Source organism: Colobus angolensis, unplaced genomic scaffold (genome assembly GCF_000951035.1).
Source record: "Colobus angolensis palliatus isolate OR3802 unplaced genomic scaffold, Cang.pa_1.0 Scaffold230, whole genome shotgun sequence".
In the NCBI taxonomy this organism is placed as follows: Eukaryota; Metazoa; Chordata; class Mammalia; order Primates; family Cercopithecidae; genus Colobus; species Colobus angolensis.
In genome coordinates this window covers 4,029,759-4,048,231 of record NW_012115489.1, presented here as the reverse complement: position 1 = coordinate 4,048,231, position 18,473 = coordinate 4,029,759, and the positions used below count along the sequence as shown (strand labels likewise).

General features: G+C 38.2%; 1 protein-coding gene across 2 annotated transcripts in view; it reads left to right on the top strand.

The window, feature by feature from the left end:
* LIFR (leukemia inhibitory factor receptor alpha) overlaps window positions 1-18,473 on the top strand; it is a 115,470-nt gene that overhangs the window by 82,171 nt on the left and 14,826 nt on the right. For both annotated transcript variants that reach the window (XM_011944392.1, XM_011944393.1), the window contains exons 8-15: window positions 1,170-1,299; window positions 1,723-1,892; window positions 3,636-3,781; window positions 4,962-5,124; window positions 8,194-8,264; window positions 11,185-11,398; window positions 13,977-14,156; window positions 17,668-17,769. In XM_011944392.1, the coding sequence (XP_011799782.1) occupies window positions 1,170-1,299; window positions 1,723-1,892; window positions 3,636-3,781; window positions 4,962-5,124; window positions 8,194-8,264; window positions 11,185-11,398; window positions 13,977-14,156; window positions 17,668-17,769 (1,176 nt within the window). The remainder of the gene's footprint in view (window positions 1-1,169; window positions 1,300-1,722; window positions 1,893-3,635; window positions 3,782-4,961; window positions 5,125-8,193; window positions 8,265-11,184; window positions 11,399-13,976; window positions 14,157-17,667; window positions 17,770-18,473) is intronic.

Genomic DNA, 18,473 nt, shown 5'->3' with positions numbered 1-18,473 from the left:
TGGGACAAGGTCTCACTCTGTCACCCAAGCTGGAATAGCCTCAACCTCCTGGGCTCAAGCAATCCTCCCAGCTCAGCCTCCCAAGTAGCTGGGACTACAGGTGTGTGCCACCATGCCCGGCTAATTTTTATTTTTATTTTTTGTACAGATGGGGTCTCACCATGTTGCCTAGGCAGGTCTTGAACTCCTGGGCTCAAGTTTTCCACCTCCCTCATCATCCCAAAGTGCTGAGATTACAGGGTTCAGCCACTACACCCAGCCTCATCTGATTTTTTTTTTTTTTTTTTGAGATGGAGTATCACTCTCTTGCACAGGGTTCAGTTCAACCTCCACCTCCCAGGTTCAAGCAGTTCTCCTGCCTCAGCCTCCCAAATAGCTGGGACTTCAGGCACCCCCTACCACACCCGGCTAATTTTTGTGTTTTTAGTGGAGATGGGGTTTCACCGTGTTTGCCAGGCTGGTCTCAAGCTCCTGACCTCAAGTGATCTGCCCGCCTCAGCCTCCCAGAGCTGGGATTACAGGCGTAAGCCACCGCGCCCAGCTCGTTTATCACTCTGAAGGTCTCATCTTAAAAAAAAAAAAATTAATTTTTCTATTCCTGCCTTAAAGCCAAGGAGAACAGTTTTGATAAAGAGAAAAACAACGAAAGAGCTGCAGTCAGTTTGAATGTGGAGCGCAGGATTTTACCAAGAGTTTTCTAAATAACAGTACTTATAGTGTGTTTTAGAACTCTGAAACATGTAACATGACTTACTGATTTTCAATATGTTTTGATATTTCTTTTCAAATCACAGTATATCGATGATAGGTGATAATACTTTTTAACCTATAGATTTTTCTTACTTAACATATTAGACACAGGTTTCTTTGAGAGATTTGGTAGACTCTGAAATAGGATTAAGGGGAAAAAGTGGTAATTGATCTTTGAAGTTGCTATAGGGAGTTTCCAAATGAGCTGAGTCATTTTTCAGTATATTTTAATCTGTCAATTCTAATGTAATGTGAACTCTGACAAGACATTCCTGCATTGTTCAAAAGTAAAATGTGAATAGTAAATTATTTCATTTTTTAGGAAACTGTGGAAAGCATTAACATTTATAAAATATTATGTTTTCGGGGAAAATATATGTAATCGTAAGTACCTAGATTTTTTTTCTCTTTTTTGTTAGATCCACCAGATACTCCTCAACAACTGAATTGTGAGACACATGATTTAAAAGAAATTCTATGTAGTTGGAATCCAGGAAGGGCGACAGCATTGGTGGGCCCACGTGCTACAAGTTACACTTTACTTGAAAGGTAATGATAATTGGGAAAGGATGTCAGATGGCAAGGAGTACATTGGAGGTACATATTAAATAACAGGGAAGTGCACTAGGTCATTTATGTTACAAGCAAGGTCTAAAACCAAATATGCTGTATAAAATTACACTTACAAGTACTGCAATTCAGCCACATGTACACTCAATTTCATGTCTCTTTTAAGAAGCTTAGAATGAAGAATACTTGAATTTCATGAACAGAGACTGTTTCTGGGTAGTAAACTTACAGCTGATTATTTTCTTCTATTTTCTATATCATGTACATTTTCTTCTCTGAGTATGTAATATGCCTCTAATTAGAAATTTAAACTTTTTATACAAATTAAGTATTACAAATTTGCCCATTTTTTCCTGCAATATTTACCTCTTGCCATTTTGAAATTTGTTTTTTAATTAACAGTTTTTCAGGAAAATATGTTAGATTTAAAAGAGCTGAAGCACCTACAAATGAAAGCTATCAATTATTCTTTCAAATGCTTCCAAATCAAGAAATATATAATTTTACTTTGAATGCCCACAATCCTCTGGGTCGATCAGAATCAACAATTTTAGTTAATATAACTGAAAAAGGTAAGCTATAAATAAACTAATGTCTTAAAAATAACTTTAGAAGTGGTGAAATGCTTTGGTTAATGAAAAATACTTACAGGGATTACTTTTTGCTGATTATTTTCTTTATAGTTACTTAATATTAATTTCATATATTTATAAAAACTTTAAATGTATAATTTCAAGTTTTACTATTTTATTGAATTTAAATACCTGAATTAGTAATTTACAAATAAACTATAAGTAGCCGTTTCTGATAATTCTTGATTTCTGAAATATCTTCTGCCCAATTTTTAAAAACTTTTATTTTGAAGTAATTGTTGACTCACTGGTAGTTGCAATAATAAGAGCCTTGTGAACCCATCCTCTGGCTATCCTCAGTGGTGTCATCTTATATAATTCTAGTACAATATCAGAACCAGGGAATTGACACTCTTAAAACACTGTTAACTGGACTACTGACCTTGCTCAAATTTTATGTGCATTCATTTGTACTTGTATGTGTGTGTAGTTCTGTGCAATTTATATGTATAGATTCAAGTAACCACTACCACATGCAAGATACAGAACTGCCCTGTCGCTACAAAGGAGCTTGCTCATGTTGCCCTTCCAGCATCCCCTGTGCCTTGACAACAATGAATCTATTCTTCATCTCTGTTGTTTTGTCATTTTGAGACTGTTACATAAGTGAAATCATACAGTAGGCAGGTTGGCATTTTTTTTTAAATACAAGCCATCCATGTTGTTGTATATATTAATAGTTTGTCCCTTTTATTACTAACGATTTCTGCATGTTTACCAATCGTATTAATACATAGCTCAAAATAAAAATAAAATGTGGTTGGTCTTTTTGGTATTCATTCCCACGGTCCATGTGCATTAACACTCCATGTCAGGCTCGCAGCATACTGAGCAACGACCTAGACCTTCTCTTAGAGACTCAGGCAGGGGAGAAAGGGCCTAAACCAAGGGCATGTATCATACAGTCTCACAAGTGATTAGTAGATGATCCTGTTGCCTTATTTGTAAGTATAAGTCACTTTTATCAGTTATTATTTCCTGTCATCTTTGTGATTTCTGGATTTTTCCTAATGTCACCATGGCTACATTTTATCCTGGCATGGTAGTATTTGTATGTATTTGTCTGCCCTCTGCCATTTCAGCCTTACTTCCCATGTGATTCTTTCCTGCCATTCAAGTGGGCATACACAGTATCACCAACGTAATATGCAGTTTGCCTCGCTGTACCTTCATTATTGCCATCTCTGCCTAAAATGCTTTTCTGCATTTTTTTTGGCCAGTTTTTGTCTGATTCTTCCTGCAAAGTTCATCTTAAGTTCCATCTTCACTGTAAGACTTACCCTACCATGCTTACATTTACGAAGTAGTTAATATCTGTATCATGCATTTAGAACTTAGCATTTATATTCTTATTATCTTTCTTTTTTTTCTTTCTTTTTTGTTTTTTTCTTTTTTTTGGTCATTCCCCAAGTAAATTAGAAGTTCCTTAAAGGTAGATACTGTGATCTTACTACCCTTGAGTATTCCTGACACTAATTGAAGAGCTTTGAACATGATTGGTTGTTTAAAAATATTGGCAAGATGTCAGTAGTAGAAATTAGGTTTATCGATTCCACAAATACTGGGTAGGATGTTGTTGGTCAGCACTAATGATGCCTCCTTGTTTTTTATGTTGTCGTATTAGAAGATAGCTTACCCCTTTAAATAAATGTTTAAAGTAATCTTTAAAAATTATATTTGCAGTTTATCCCCATACTCCTACTTCATTCAAAGTGAAGGATATTAATTCAACAGCTGTTAAACTTTCTTGGCATTTACCAGGCAACTTTGCAAAGATTAATTTTTTATGTCAAATTGAAATTAAGAAATCTAATTCAGTACAAGAACAGGTAAGATTCTCCTAAAGACTTCCTTTGTGATTATTTTGGATGAAACAGTTCTCAAAAAGAATTAAGCAAATTGATGTGCTTAAGCTCTCAGATTATTTATTATAGAGATTTACTAAGAACCAAGAAAGACATTAGTATCCATGTAATAACAGCATTGTATCATTTGAAAAACAATTGTAAATTTGACTTTTATTCCTCAGAGTGTTCACAGATGCAGTATAGTACCTGGCACATAGCTGGTGCTCAGTAAATTTGTGAATGAATGAGTAGTTTTTGCTGTAACCTTTAGCATCATTAATGGATGAATTGGCACCAGACAGCAGAAGTGATTTTTTAAAACTGTGAAGTGTGGCAGTGGGAGCAAGTTGTAATTGGTACTTATAAGTCACAACATGACTTTTTAACATATTTTAAATATTTAGGTTGACTTTTATATTATACTATCATGTAATTTGTGGTAAGTCTAAAATAAATGAGGTGTACTTAACTATACATTTGGAAATTTAGTGATGTCTAGAAAATCCATCACAACTGTGAAATATAATCTGAAAAGCTTCTTTGTAATGTTTTGGGGAGCTCAGAGGCTTTTGTGAGACAGGCAGATCTTCAAATTTGTTTGGAATTGTTTCATTTTAACTATATTTACTTAGTTTAAGGGAGTATTTGTTTCCTATTTGCTACATGTTTAGCATCATACTAGAAATTTTAAGTGTCATGTTAGCAAAGATGCACAAAAGGTAATGCCAGCCTCCAAGAAACTTCCAGATATCATCCAAATAATACATTTATTCCTCACAGTCATCTCAAATTACTAAATCATGTTAAGGTTTATTGCATCACCATTAGCCATTTGACTGATTATCAAAATTATGTAATCCTTTAGATAATTTAATTGACCATTATTACTTAGAGCCAGTATTTGGATTAAAAAGACAACCCAATTTTTTATTACTATTGCAGGGCATGATTTCATTGGCTTGGCAGGTATATAAGAATTAAAATATTATAGTGGATAAACTGCTTTGGGTGTTATATATACAAACTCATTGAGATTCTGTCGGTTTGTGTTACAAATGTGAAGGCTTTCTTACCAAAAAAAGTGTATGTGTGTGAATATATATTTATATGTATTCATACACACAATATATACATACATACATATTTATTTGTTTTCTAATAGCGGAATGTCACAATTAAAGGAGTAGAAAATTCAAGTTATCTTGTTGCTCTGGACAAGTTAAATCCATACACTGTATATACTTTTCGGATTCGTTGTTCTACTGAAACTTTCTGGAAATGGAGCAAATGGAGCAATAAAAAACAGCATTTAACCACAGAAGCCAGTAAGTTAACTAAGTGATATATGGCTAATAAGTATGTGTATCCTGAAGTTTTTCAACTTCTTTAAAAAGAAAAAGTTGGCCGGGCGCAGTGGGTCATGCCTGTAATCCCAGCACTTTGGGAGGCCGAGGAGGGTGGATCACCTGAGGTCAGGAGTTCGAGACCAGCCTGACCAATATGGAGAACCCCTGCCTCTACTAAAAATACAAAATTAGCTGGGTGTGGTGGTACATGCCGGTAACCCCAACTACTCGGGAGGCTGATGCTGGAGTGAATCGCTTGAACCTGGGAGGCAAAGGTTGCGGTGAGCCTAGATCACGCCATTGCACTCCAGCCTGGGCAACAAGAGTGAAACTCTGTCTCAAAATTTAAAAAAAAAAAAAATGCTATCAGAGTCCTTAAAAGTGGGGGATGGTTAGATAAATTGTGTATTACCTGCTAATAAAATATCACAGATATTTTAAATGATAGTTTTTGAAGTTTTGTCATAGTATAGAAAAATGATTGTCATAAATTATGTGAACGGACAGGGCTCCTCCATGATTGCCACCATATCACCATGTTATAATAATGCATAGAATGATTTTTCTCCTATTTTCTCTTCTGCTTGGAATTTTAATTAGCTTTAAACTCACTGGCGTTTAAAAAAAAATAATTACTAAAAAAGAGAATTTGTTAGTTTTTGTTTGTGACCTAGACCTGAGAAATGATGTGGCTAAAAGGTCTTGAATTTCAGTTTCTGTAGTATACCTAGGTCAAGATAGTTATAAAATCAGGTAACTGGTTTTCTAAATATGATAATTTCCAAAGACAGAATGATATTCTATCCTTGAAAAACCAGATGTTAGGTGAAAAACAAAAAACAAAAACTTAGAAATAGGTTTAATTTTTTATTCTTTTGAGACAGAGTCTCAGTCTGTTGCCCAGGCTGAAATGCAATGGCACGATCTCGGCTCACTGCAGCCTCCGCCTCCCGGGTTCAAGTGATTCTCCTGCCTTGGCCTCGCGAGTAGCTGGGATTACAGGGGCCCACCACCACGCCTGGCTAATTTTTGTATTTCCAGTAGAGATGGGGTTTCACCATGTTGGTCAGGCTGGTCTCGAACTCCTGACCTTGTGATATGCTCGCCTCGGCCTCCCAAAGTGCTGGGATTATAGGCATGAGCCACTGTGCCCGGCCGAAATAGGTTTTTTAGGAATCATTTAACAAAAGATAGCAAGAGCTTTATTTATATTATGCAGTATAGGAGATGTAATACTTCCTCCAAAAAAATTAAGAAATAGCAAAACAAATAAGTGATAGATGTTAATCTAGATTTTTGCCTCTCCACATGAAGAGATGTGAAGAATAGACATGAGGGCGCTTTGTGATATGTGTAAGAATTACTTGTATCATCAAAAGTGAAAGCTATGCATGAGTACAGAGAGGGAAGATATGAGTTATCTATTGCTGTGCAACAAATTACCCTAAAATTCAGTGGCTTAACACAGCAGATATTTATTATCTTACCATTTCTGTGGGTCAGAAATCCAGGAGCAGTTTAGCTGGATATCTCTGACTTAGAGTCTTTCATGAGAGCTGCAGTCAGGAGTGTGGGTGGGAACTGGAGGCTTGATTGGGGCTAGAAGATCCACTTTCAAGATGGTTCAGTCATGTGACTAAAGGCTGGAGGCCTCAGTTCCTCACCTTGTGGGCCTCTCTCTAGGCCTGCTTAAGTGTGCTCATGACATGGCAGCCAGTTCCTCCCAGAGCTGGTGACTGAACAGTATCTTTTATGATCTAAAATCAGAAGTAACATACCATTATGTCTGCTGTACACTGTTGGTCACACAGGCCAACCCTAATGCAGTGTGGGAGGGCACCACACACATGGGGATTATTGGTCATTTTGAAGACTAGCCACAATAGGAGTTTTTGCCTTCAGTTAATTAACTGTTGTCTCCAGGAGGAAACATCTTATTTGCACCTCATTAAGATGAAGGCATCAATTTACTCAACAAATATTTACTGAGTATGCATTACAGGTTAAGCGTACATAATCTGAAAATCTGAGATGCTCCAAGATCCAAAACTTTTTGAGCACCGCCAGGATGCCACAAATGGAAAATTCCACACTCTAGTACTTAACACAAATTTGTTCCATGCACAGAATTACTTAAAATATTGTATGAAATTACCTTCAGGCTGTGTGTATAAGGTGTATATGAAACATAAATGAATTTTATGTGTTCTTGGATCCCATCCTCCAAGGTATCTCATTATGTGTGTGCAGATATTCTACAATTAGAAAAAATCCAAAATCTGAAACACTTTTGCTCCCAAACATTTCGTATAAGGGACACTCAACCTGTATGTGTCTGGAATTGTTCTAGTTAGCAGGGATATAGCAGCAGATAAAACAGAGATCTCTGCCTGTGGAGTTTGTAGGATCCAGGACTAGAAATAAATTTATATATATACACATCTATATGTATATATGTACACACAAACAGACATAGACACATCAGTTTATCAGGTGGTGACAGATGCCACAGAGGAGAGGAAAGGATAGGAATAAAGGCTGAGGGATAAGGAGGGGTGGTGGTGAAAGGAATTGCAGTTTTAAATAGGGTAGTTAAAAAAGACCTCACTAATAAGGTAATACTCAAGCTGAGTTACAAAGATGAGGAAGCATGCCATGTCGTTTTATCTAGGAGAAGAGAGTTGTAGGCAGAGGAAGAGAGAACACAGAAGATGCAGAGAGCCTGAGGCAGGTGTCTTTGGCATATCTGAGGGACAGCCAGGAAGCCAGTATGTGGCCAAGTGAGGGAGTGGGAGGATATGAGACAGAGGGGAACCCAGGGAACCAGTACAGCCAGCCTGCAGGTAGATTTTCACCCATTTGAAGGGGCCGTGTGTTTTGCAAAAGTTGTTGAGGGCTTAGATTTTCCATTGCTCCGTTTTCTAAGTGGAAGCCACTGAACTGCTTCACATTTTATTGAGAATTTCAAGTACCCTAGAAAAAAAATGCCAAGCACCATATACATATAGTATGTATCTTCAGATATTAACTTTAAAATCTCCTTCTTAGTTCCTTCAAAGGGGCCTGACACTTGGAGAGAGTGGAGTTCTGATGGAAAAAATTTAATAATCTATTGGAAGGTAAATATCTAATTTTTCCATGAACATTTACATTACTTTGCTAAACTGCTTAACTTACATATGGTACTTGTTGGGTCATCTAGGAGCTGAAACTTCTAGACTGGCTTTTGTGCAATATTGATGAGAATCTAACCTGGTTCCTAAACCACCCAAATTCCTCATCACTCCTAACTTCCCACAGTCATTTGAGGATCTTCTGTGTCAGATCTGAGCCTTCTCGAGTTTGATCTTATAAGGCCTGTAAAGGACCTGAAGATGTCATGAATTCCATCTCCCTCACTTCAGTTGAAATCTATAGGTTACAATCCTGTTTGTTACATTTTTCTTCTATGAATGGGAAACTAAATTTTTATATATTTCATGTGTAATTTATTTCCCTTCAGTAAATTGCATTATGACATGCCAGTTTTAAAGTTTTGTATGATTTTGTAAAATATTTAGATGAAATATGAATTGCATATTTTACTAATTTTTCTCTGGTGGAACATTTTTTGTTGCTATATTTTTAAGTATTTTATGAATATCAAAAACATGAATAGTTGTTTTCTATATTAGATTTTACACGAGCAGTCATAATAGGATTCCTTTAAATAGTGAATTTTGTTATGGAATGTAAAACATAATTTTATTTAAAAAAACTTTTGACATCGATACAGCTTTGAGTAAAGTGAAGTGTACGTGCAGGTTCGTTGTGAGTTCTATTGCTTTGAGATTGTATTTGACTGTTACATCCACTCTTGATTAGAAAATCCCCCGGCTACTCTCAGTTGCCTGTCAGATTTCATGATAATATAGCAACAGTTATACAATTTACTTCAATACAGAGAAAGTTTGGAATATTGTTCAAACTAGATGAAGACTTAAGTAAAAACTAAAAACATTGAAAGAATTTAGATTCTAACTTCATTACCTATGCTGATGGTACCGCCATTTGCTGAGTCAGAGTGTGTTCGGGTAGAGAATTATGTTGTTTTGGTCATAGTGAGTTTTCAAAAGGTATGCCACTGGGATATCATGAGTAGAGTTCAGTAGGTAGTTTGATATATGTAAGGCTCTGGAGCTTAGGGGAGAGGTTGGCACTGAAAACAGCTTTGAGTAGCATATAAATGGGATCACTTGGAGATGCAAGGTGAAAAGTGGGCCAGGGCTGGAGCCCAGGTGACAGCAGCATGCATAGAACCAGCAGAGGAGGAGGAACCAGCAGAGGAGATGGGGAAGGTTTAGAGGGACAGGAAAAGCGAAGAAAATAGAATTAGAGAAACTGGGGGAGGAGGACATTTCAAACAGTGTGTGGTCTGGAGTATCCCAAGAAGCCCATAAGTCTTAGGACTAAAGCCTGCCCCTTAGAGCAGGCCATTTGGAGCATCACCAGAGACCTCTCTGCTGGAGCGGAGGTTTTAGCAGTATTACATCATCCTCAGTCTCGACCAGAGAGCCCCATACATTGGTGTATAAATTAAGGCAGTTGCTGTGAAAAGCAGTTCAGTAGAAATGAAGAGGTTTGAATGTTATTTTTTTAATCCAGTAAGTTCACTTTTAGAAATTCATATTAAATTCTATGAAAAAGAAAAAAACATGACACAAAAAAATTCACCGAAATATTTGTTTTAGTATTGTGAAAAATTAGGAGCAACTTAAATTTCATTTATTTAAGGAACATTCAGGTGCACTGGTAAAAATGCTACATGAGATATAAAACCATGAAAATGTATATAAATGTATTATGGACAAGTGTACATTTTGGAAAAGTAAAAAGTAAGATGGTGTAATGTAATTAAAACAATGTTAATAAAAGATCTATACCTAGAAAAACAACTTGAAAGAAATATCAAAATGAAAGAATATTTAAGAGGTGGGAATATGGGAGATTTTTACTATTTTCAACTCCTATATATTTTCCAGATTTTCTGTAGTGGGCATATAATACTTTAAAATGAGAAAACAAATGTTTAGAAAAAAACCCATGATGCTATAATTTTTTAAAATGTTTTGTTTGTTACTAAGTAGAGCAGTGCTTCTGGATAGTTTTAAAAGTTTTGCTCCTGAAAAATGTGGAGATAAATATTGTTTTTTATTCACTTAATTTTTAAATTTGTGTGTACTCTTACTGCTTATAGCAAGTATAGTTTTTCTTCAGTGTCTCTTTCCTGATTTACCCAGGTCTCAGTGGATTTTGATTCTGTGTTTCACACTGTTGAGAGCTTCTTTGTTGTTGTTGTTGTTGTTGTTGAGATGGAGTCTCACTCTGTCAGCCACTGTGGAGTGCAGTGGCGCGATCTCGGCTCCCTGCAACCTCCACCTCCCAGGTTCAAGTGATTCTCCTGCCTTAGCCTCCTGAGGCGCCACCATGCCTGGCTAGTTTTTGTATTTTTAGTAGAGACAGGGTTTCATCATCTTTGTCAGGCTGGTCTCAAACTCCTGACCTCATGATCCACCCACCTTGGCCTCCCAAAGTGCTGGGATTACAGGTGTGAGCCACCGCACTCGGCCAGCTTCATCTTTTCTGATATTACCTTGTAACTAGTTGTTTTTTGTTTTTGAGATGGAGTCTCACTCTGTTGCCCAGACTAGAATACAGTGGCACGATCTTGGCTCACTGCAACCTCCACCTCCTGGGTTCAAGTGATTGTCCTGCCTCAGCCTCTTAAGTAGCTGGGATTATAGGTGCTCACCACCACACCTGGCTAGTTTTAGTATTTTTGGGAGAGACAGGGTATCACCATGTTGGCCAGGCTAGTCTCGAACTCCTGAGTTCAGGTGATCCACCTGCCTTGGCCTAAGTGCTGGAATTACAGGTGTGAGTCACCACACCTGGCCAACCTTGTTATTGTTAATATACCATCCAGTTTAAACCCAATTACCTTGCCTACTCATAGTCACCTTTTGCAGGTTTTTATAACAATTTGTCTGTTTTTCATAGCCTTTACCCATTAATGAAGCTAATGGAAAAATACTTTCCTACAATGTATCATGTTCATCAGATGAGGAAACACAGTCCCTTTCTGAAATCCCTGATCCTCAGCACAAAGCAGAGATACAGCTTGATAAGAATGACTACATCATCAGTGTGGTGGCTAAAAATTCTGTGGGCTCGTCACCACCTTCCAAAATAGCGAGTATGGAAATTCCAAATGGTGAGTGCTCGAGATGGTTTAGTATATAAGAACAGGAAACTAAAGTAAGAAATGTCTGATGTTACTTGCTCTTTTGTCATGTCAGCATTCTTCTCGTATACCTTGTTGCTGCTGACATAGAAGGCAGAATGAGCAGATTGATGTCTACAGTTCATTGAGAGAGAAGTAATTAGTATTGACTTGAAGCATGTGCACTGCGGGATACAATCATTACTGTACTCAGTAACTAATAGTGGATAATATTGGAGAGGTACAGTGGTGGATAATATTTTTAGGAAGAAATATTTTAACAGTTAATTCAGATGACATTCAGGCACTTCTCCAAGACACTTCCCCAAGACTAGGAAAGTTTATTTTAGGTCAGCTAGGCTGTTTTGCAAATTGTTGGGCAGGAGAAAAAAGCGCTTATTTTAATTAGCACCTTTTTTGGTAAGAAATTCCTTATTAATAGAAATTCTTTATTGATTAAAAAAAGTCTTCTTAAGGTATAAATTAGATCTTCAGTATAGGCTTTAGAAAAACAACTGTGGTGTAATTCTTAAAATATAGCACCTTTCTTTAAATTTTATAGATATCCAGTGATTAATACGTTCCTCCCAGCTTCTATCTTGACAACTTTGAGAGTTACGAGCTTTAAACGGCCACGTCCACCTCTTCTTCCACGGATCTCTGTGCTCCAGTCATTTTCTGCCTACCCACCTTTCTGTCTTGCCTGCTATGGGAGCACCTTTCTATAACCACAGCTTCTAGAGGAAGAAAAATCGGTCCAGTTAGGGTCCTCTAAGTCGCTTTCCAACTCCAGTTTGAGGCCATTTCTTATTGCTTGTTACTTGACTGCTTCTTTGTTCTCTTTGAGTCAGTCATAGGAGAATTTGGAGGAAGGAAGGGGGAAAACAAAGTGCATTTCAGAGATACAGAGCCTAGGCAGCAGTGCTGCTGGAGATGCCCAGGGGTTGTGGCAGATGCTGGGAGGTGGGGCTTAGAATAATGACTTCTTCATTTTGGCCTGGCAAAAATAACAAAATAAAAAATGAAGGAGACAGAGATATGAACATCCATAAGAAGATAACATACTGATTTAGGTTATATATTTCATTGCTCTCACAATTCTAGGCAATAGCTATGTTGTCTTTTTATGCAGGAAGCATAATCCTACCTTTTCTGTGTATCCCTTAGAAAATGATAATTTACAGAAGTAGCAATTCTGTCATCAGCTTTCAGACACTTTCTGAAAATCTGATGACAGATTTTCTGGACTGGAAAGACTGGAGGGAGGCTCTGCAGCCTCAACTCAGGTTTACACTGTGGCTTTTTAATCACGTTGAGCAAAAAAAGCTGTTATGTCTGAAGTGTTCTATATTCTAAGCCAAATTGTTGTCTTGCATTTAGTAGTAGTTGCTTTGTGAATGCACATTTTGTTCAAAAAACCTTTTTATGTTTGTTTTTACTGAACCCTTAAATATAAATCAGTTATAGCTATTAACTTAGTTTCTGCTGTTACAGTGGGAAATGTCTGTGTTGGTTTGACTGAACCCTTTTTGTAGCCTGTGGGTGGTTAAATACTCTGCCGTGGCTACGTCCTGTCAAGGGCCACTCACCTACAGTTTGCAGCCTCCTGAGCATCTGGCTCCTGAGACAATTACTTGTCTAAAACTTTATTCTTAGAAATAACCGAAAACCTTTCTATGTTTGTTTTTACTGAACCATTAAATACAAATCAGTTATAAAAACTACTACTTTTCTCCTGTCACAGTGGGAAATTTCCTTCTCCCTTTTGACCACACTGCCCTATCTCCCACCCTAATTCTTCTCCCCAAGCCCGGGATTCCACTTCTTACCTAGGCCAAGATCTGGCAAGATAGGGAAAGGAAACCTTGCCAGGGCCTCCACTCCTGTGTCTGCCCTCAGCCTTTGCCCCTTGCCCATGGCATCTCCTAGGATGCTGTGCAGGCTTCTCCTTCTCAGTGCCCACATCGGCCATCCCACCTCATAGCCTCTGGGTGTCTCCACAGCTTTCTCCCTTGCCCCCACCCTGCCCCTGGTCAGCCAGACAACCCCTTCAGCCCACCTCTGGGGCCACAGTCTTCCTTGAAAGAAAGAGAGGGGGCTCGTTCGTCTGCTGTTTCCACAAGTTCGTTGAGTGCCTACTCCGCACACCGTGCTGGGCCCCGCCTGTTCTCTGCACGCATTCCTGGTGGGTGATGAGAGGAGGGCTTCAGACTGTCGACTGTGCACTCCCCAGTCTCCCGTCCCAGCCAGTGCCCTTAGCTGCATCCTTCCTGGGCCTTGATCTTGATGTCCTAGCCCTAATATGTTACTACCTGATCCTAGGTGCTTTTAAAAAGTCACTTTCTTTCGGCTGCTATGTTAATCTATATATATAGGTAAGTGCTACAGTTGTTACAATAAAAATAACAGAGCAACACTTCTAATCTTTGCTAAAGGTTTATCTAGTTTGAGTACTAGTTTATAATTTTTTCACAGTGAAGTGATTTTTCTAACTCATGTCCATTTTTGTGAGGTTTGCTTTATATTATTGTTTTTAATGCCAGTAAAATATCCTCCTTTCTTATTGAAGATGATCTCAAAATAGAGCAAGTTGTTGGGATGGGAAAGGGCATTCTCCTCACCTGGCATTACGACCCCAACATGACTTGTGACTACGTCATTAAGTGGTGTAACTCGTCTCGGTCGGAACCATGCCTTATGGACTGGAGAAAAGTCCCCTCAAACAGCACTGAAACTGTAATCGAATCTGGTAAGATGAATTCGTATCTCTTAATTAAGTTCTACAGAATATTTTTAAAAGGCAGCACGTTGGACTAGGTACAGTGAAGTGATTCTCTTTCCTGCTGGGTGGGTGTGAATAGGTTTGATTTTCCTGGGAGTGGGAGGGTAGTTGTGGCAGCATGTGGAGGGATCCAAACCCTTTGATCTGGTAATTACTCGTCTAGAAATTTATTCTTAGAAATAATCAGAGAACAACACAGATTTAATCTAAGAATGTTCACGGCAATATTATTGATAATTGTGAAAAATTTAAAACCCAAATAGCAATTAAGGGAATGAGTAAATGATGGTACACCTATAAAATGGAATGTTAAGTAACATTAAAAGTTATGTGGAAAATTTAGCAACATGGATAAATAAATGTTCATGAAGAAAGAAGACTACAGAACTGTAGCCTGCTGTCACAGAAGGGCCTTCGCCTTGTTTGCCCAGGGCCCAGGTTACCAAGGTTAGGGAGAGACTGAGCAGAAAGGCCGTGAACCCCTTACCACTTTCCCTGATGCAGGGCAAGGGGGCATCAGCAGGACCTAGCACAGTGTGGGTGGAAGGCCTTGTGTTCCATGAGCCTAATGCTCAGGAGCTTGTGAGCTGCAGTTGAGTGGCCCTCGATGGGATGCAGCCTGAGAAGTTTAGCCATAGAGCAGTATTTAATAACCTACAGGCTAATCCAGCCTTTCCTTAGGCATTAGAGCCCTCTCTCCAATGTCATCTTTTTTTCCTGGCAGGATGAGAGTGTATCCTGCCTGTCCCCATGGGATTTCTGGACCCTGTAGCCTGTCAGTAGTGATGCTTCTTGATCATTCCGGTCTCCTGCCTCCCTTGCATGTTAGGGAAGTGCAGAAGAGCAAGCAGCCTACTCCTTACCTCTCTCTCAGGGAACACTTTCTACTTGCTTATTGTTTCTCTGTCAAATGATGAGGATGGGTCCCATTCACTGGATTATCACATATGAGTTCAGATTATTTTCCAGTTCTACTTGGAATACAGCCAAACTCCTCCACATATAATAATTGGCTGAAGTGGTAATGATCTTCCTGAGTTGTTCCCTTTATCCTTTCTTACAGTGCACTTCCCTTTTCAAGGTCCCAACCACTTGCTAGCCTTCTCTTTCCTGCACCTTCCCTTGCATCCCCTCCCATGGAGCTGAATGAGCCTTACACGGTTCCAGTCTGTCATTTCTCACCTGGGCTTTTAGAATAATCAGGATGAACTGGGGTAGGCTGGAGTGGATATAAATGGAGTATCTACCCATTTAAGTTTTAGCTGAGCCTTGCAGGATATGGAGAAGCTGCCCCGCGATGATTGTGGGAGGAGAACTTTCTGTGCCAGCTCAATTGAACAAAGACACAAAGCTTGAGAAAACAAAAACTCAGAGAAGTTAGGTGACTTTTCCAAGGTCACAAAATTATTATGTGATAGAACCCGGGTTCAAATTCAAAGTTATTCAAAGCTTCAAGAGGCTGGGAATATTGTCTTTTATTTACTGCTGAGCTTCTGGAACAACAAGTGGCACATAGTAGGCACACCTATTATTCCTCCCTCATCCCATTGTCTACTCATTAAGCTGTCTGCTCTCTTTTTTGACCTTCACACATTTCTAATGCTCTAACCTTCTCAGGCTCTTTTGTTTAAAGTGTCAGAGCCCTATAAAATGTTAATACATTTAATATAAAAAGAAGTACAGATTTACAGATGTACATGCAGTATAAAATCATAACCTCAAGCATACCTTTCTCCAAAAAAAAGTGTTACGAAACTAAACACAGTTGGCTGAGCTTGAGTTGCATTAATACGTATTAAGGACGTGCCAGCACATAGCAAACATTTAAGGAAAATCATTGCAAGAAGAAAAGTTAAAAGTTTAGACAAATTGATTCAGTTTTTCTTGGGTTGTGTGATTTTAGAAATTGACTACTGTCTCACATTGGAGCCTGCAGGCCACTGGTGTGTTACGGGCACTTGATTGGAGAACTAATGCTTTAACCACACCAGAATAATTGCATTCTGCAAATTAAATGCAATGCCATATGCTGCCAATCCCCCTCCGCGTCCCCCGGCATTTTCTTCTTTCTCCACCACCACAGATGAGCATCTCAGTGCCCTTCAAGGCCTTATTCAGATAGCCCTGATGGTAGCTGTTTCTGATCTTCTTAGACTCATTTGGCCCCTCACTTAAGATTCCATGGAATCTGATACATACCTCTAATATAACACACTGTTACGGTTACCCTTGTTCATCTGTCTTCCCCACCACTCCACAAGTGTCTCCATGCTTGACATTTTGTTTTGTGCGTGTCTGTGTTGCTCACATTGCACACATTGCATTGTATTCAGGAGACATTTAAAAGGAGCCTTTTGAATTTAAGTTAAGGTACTTCAATTGGAAGTACCTCTGTGTCCTGTGGAGTTAATTCAAAGCACCTCTATATCTTGTAAAGTTAAGTCACCCAAAAACACTTAATGGTGATGCTATAAAGAGGAACAAACTCTAAGACCCAGTTCCTTTAACACTGAAGCTTCAAGGCAGAGTGCAACTTTTAATTCTGCTTCTTGGAACGAGAGGAGAGAGCAGTGGGTTTGTTTGTTTTTTCCAACTCAGAAATAACACTATGTAGGGAAGGGATTTATAGAAGCATGATGTAGACCTGGAATGAATGGCTTAGTGAACTGACCCAGGAAGTTGATTTGGACTTACATTTTGTTCCTTAAAATCCAGCAGTTGCCAGCACTTTGGGAAGCCAAGGTGGGTGGATCACGAGGTCAGGAGTTCGAGACCAGCCTGGCCAAGATGGTGAAACCCCGTCTCTACTAAAAATACAAAAATTAGCCAGGTGCAGTGGCAGGCACCTGTAATCCCAGCTACTCGGGAGGCTGAGGCAGGAGAATCACTTGAACCCGGGAGGCAGAAGTTGCAGTGAGCTAAGATCACAGCACTGCACTCTAGCCTGAGCGACAGAGCGAGACTCTGTCTCAAAAAAAAAAAAAAAAAATCAAGCAATGATGTTTCTTCCTGGAAAAAGGAACAAAATGTAAGCCTTAATCATCGTTGTTCTCTCCAAGGCAATCCCATCTTATATTACTAAACTTTTTGTTAAAATAGAAATACATTTAATTTTTGTTTAGTCAGTTTTCATTCTGAATACTAATCTTTAAAATATGTATTTTTTAATAAAACATCTGTAAAATAGTTAAAATAGAAATAAATTTAATTTTTGTTTAGTCAGTTTTCATTCTGAATACTAATCTTTAAAATATGTATTTTTTAATAAAACATCTGTAAAATAGTTAAAATAGAAATAAATTTAATTTTTGTTTAGTCAGTTTTCATTCTGAATACTAATCTTTAAAATATGTATTTTTTAATAAAACATCTGTAAAATTAGCTTTGGAAGTTTTAGAGTGTTATAAATTTGATATTTCTGAAATAGATACTCATAGTAATTTATTTATGAAAGTTTGCTGATATGTTCATCTTATAGATCAGTTTCGACCAGGTGTAAGATATAATTTTTTCCTGTATGGGTGCAGAAATCAAGGATATCAATTATTACGCTCCATGATTGGATATATAGAAGAATTGGGTAAGTTAAATGGGTACTTATTTTAAGAGTTCAGGGTAACATGAGAAATTATAAATTGGCAACAATAGTATGATTGAATTCTAAAAATAAGATGAATTCTAAAAATAAGGCGTTTGTGATTATCGCTCTCCAAGTTTATGATTAAATAAAGTTTTAATTCCAAGTTGAATTATAATTTGATAAATTAAAAAGTGTTTGATTACTACTTTTTTCTCCTCCTTCCTCCTTTTCCCCTTTTTTTTTTTTTTTTTTTTTTGAGAGAGAGGATCTTACTCTGTCACCCAGGCTGGAGTGTGGTGGCGGCAAGGTCATGGCTCACTTCCACCTCAACCTCCTGGGCTCAGGTGATCCTCCCACCTCAGCCTCCTGGGTAGCTGGGACTGCAGGTGCATGCCACCATGCTCAGCTAATTTGTGTGTGTGTGTGTGTTTGTGTGTGTGTGTGTAGAGATGAGGTTTCACTATGTTGCCCAGGCTGATCTCAAATTCCTGGGCTCAAACGATCCTCCCACCTCAGCCTCCTAAAGTGCTGGGATTACAGGCATCAGCCACTGCACTGGGCCTGCTTACTCTGAAATCATTTGTTGAATGTTTATATTTCACAATTTTACTCTCGTCCTCAAGAAAATTAAATCTGAACTTGATATCAAAAATATGTAATTAGTACTTTTACAAGTTTAAAAAACTGTTAACTTCTTCAGGACT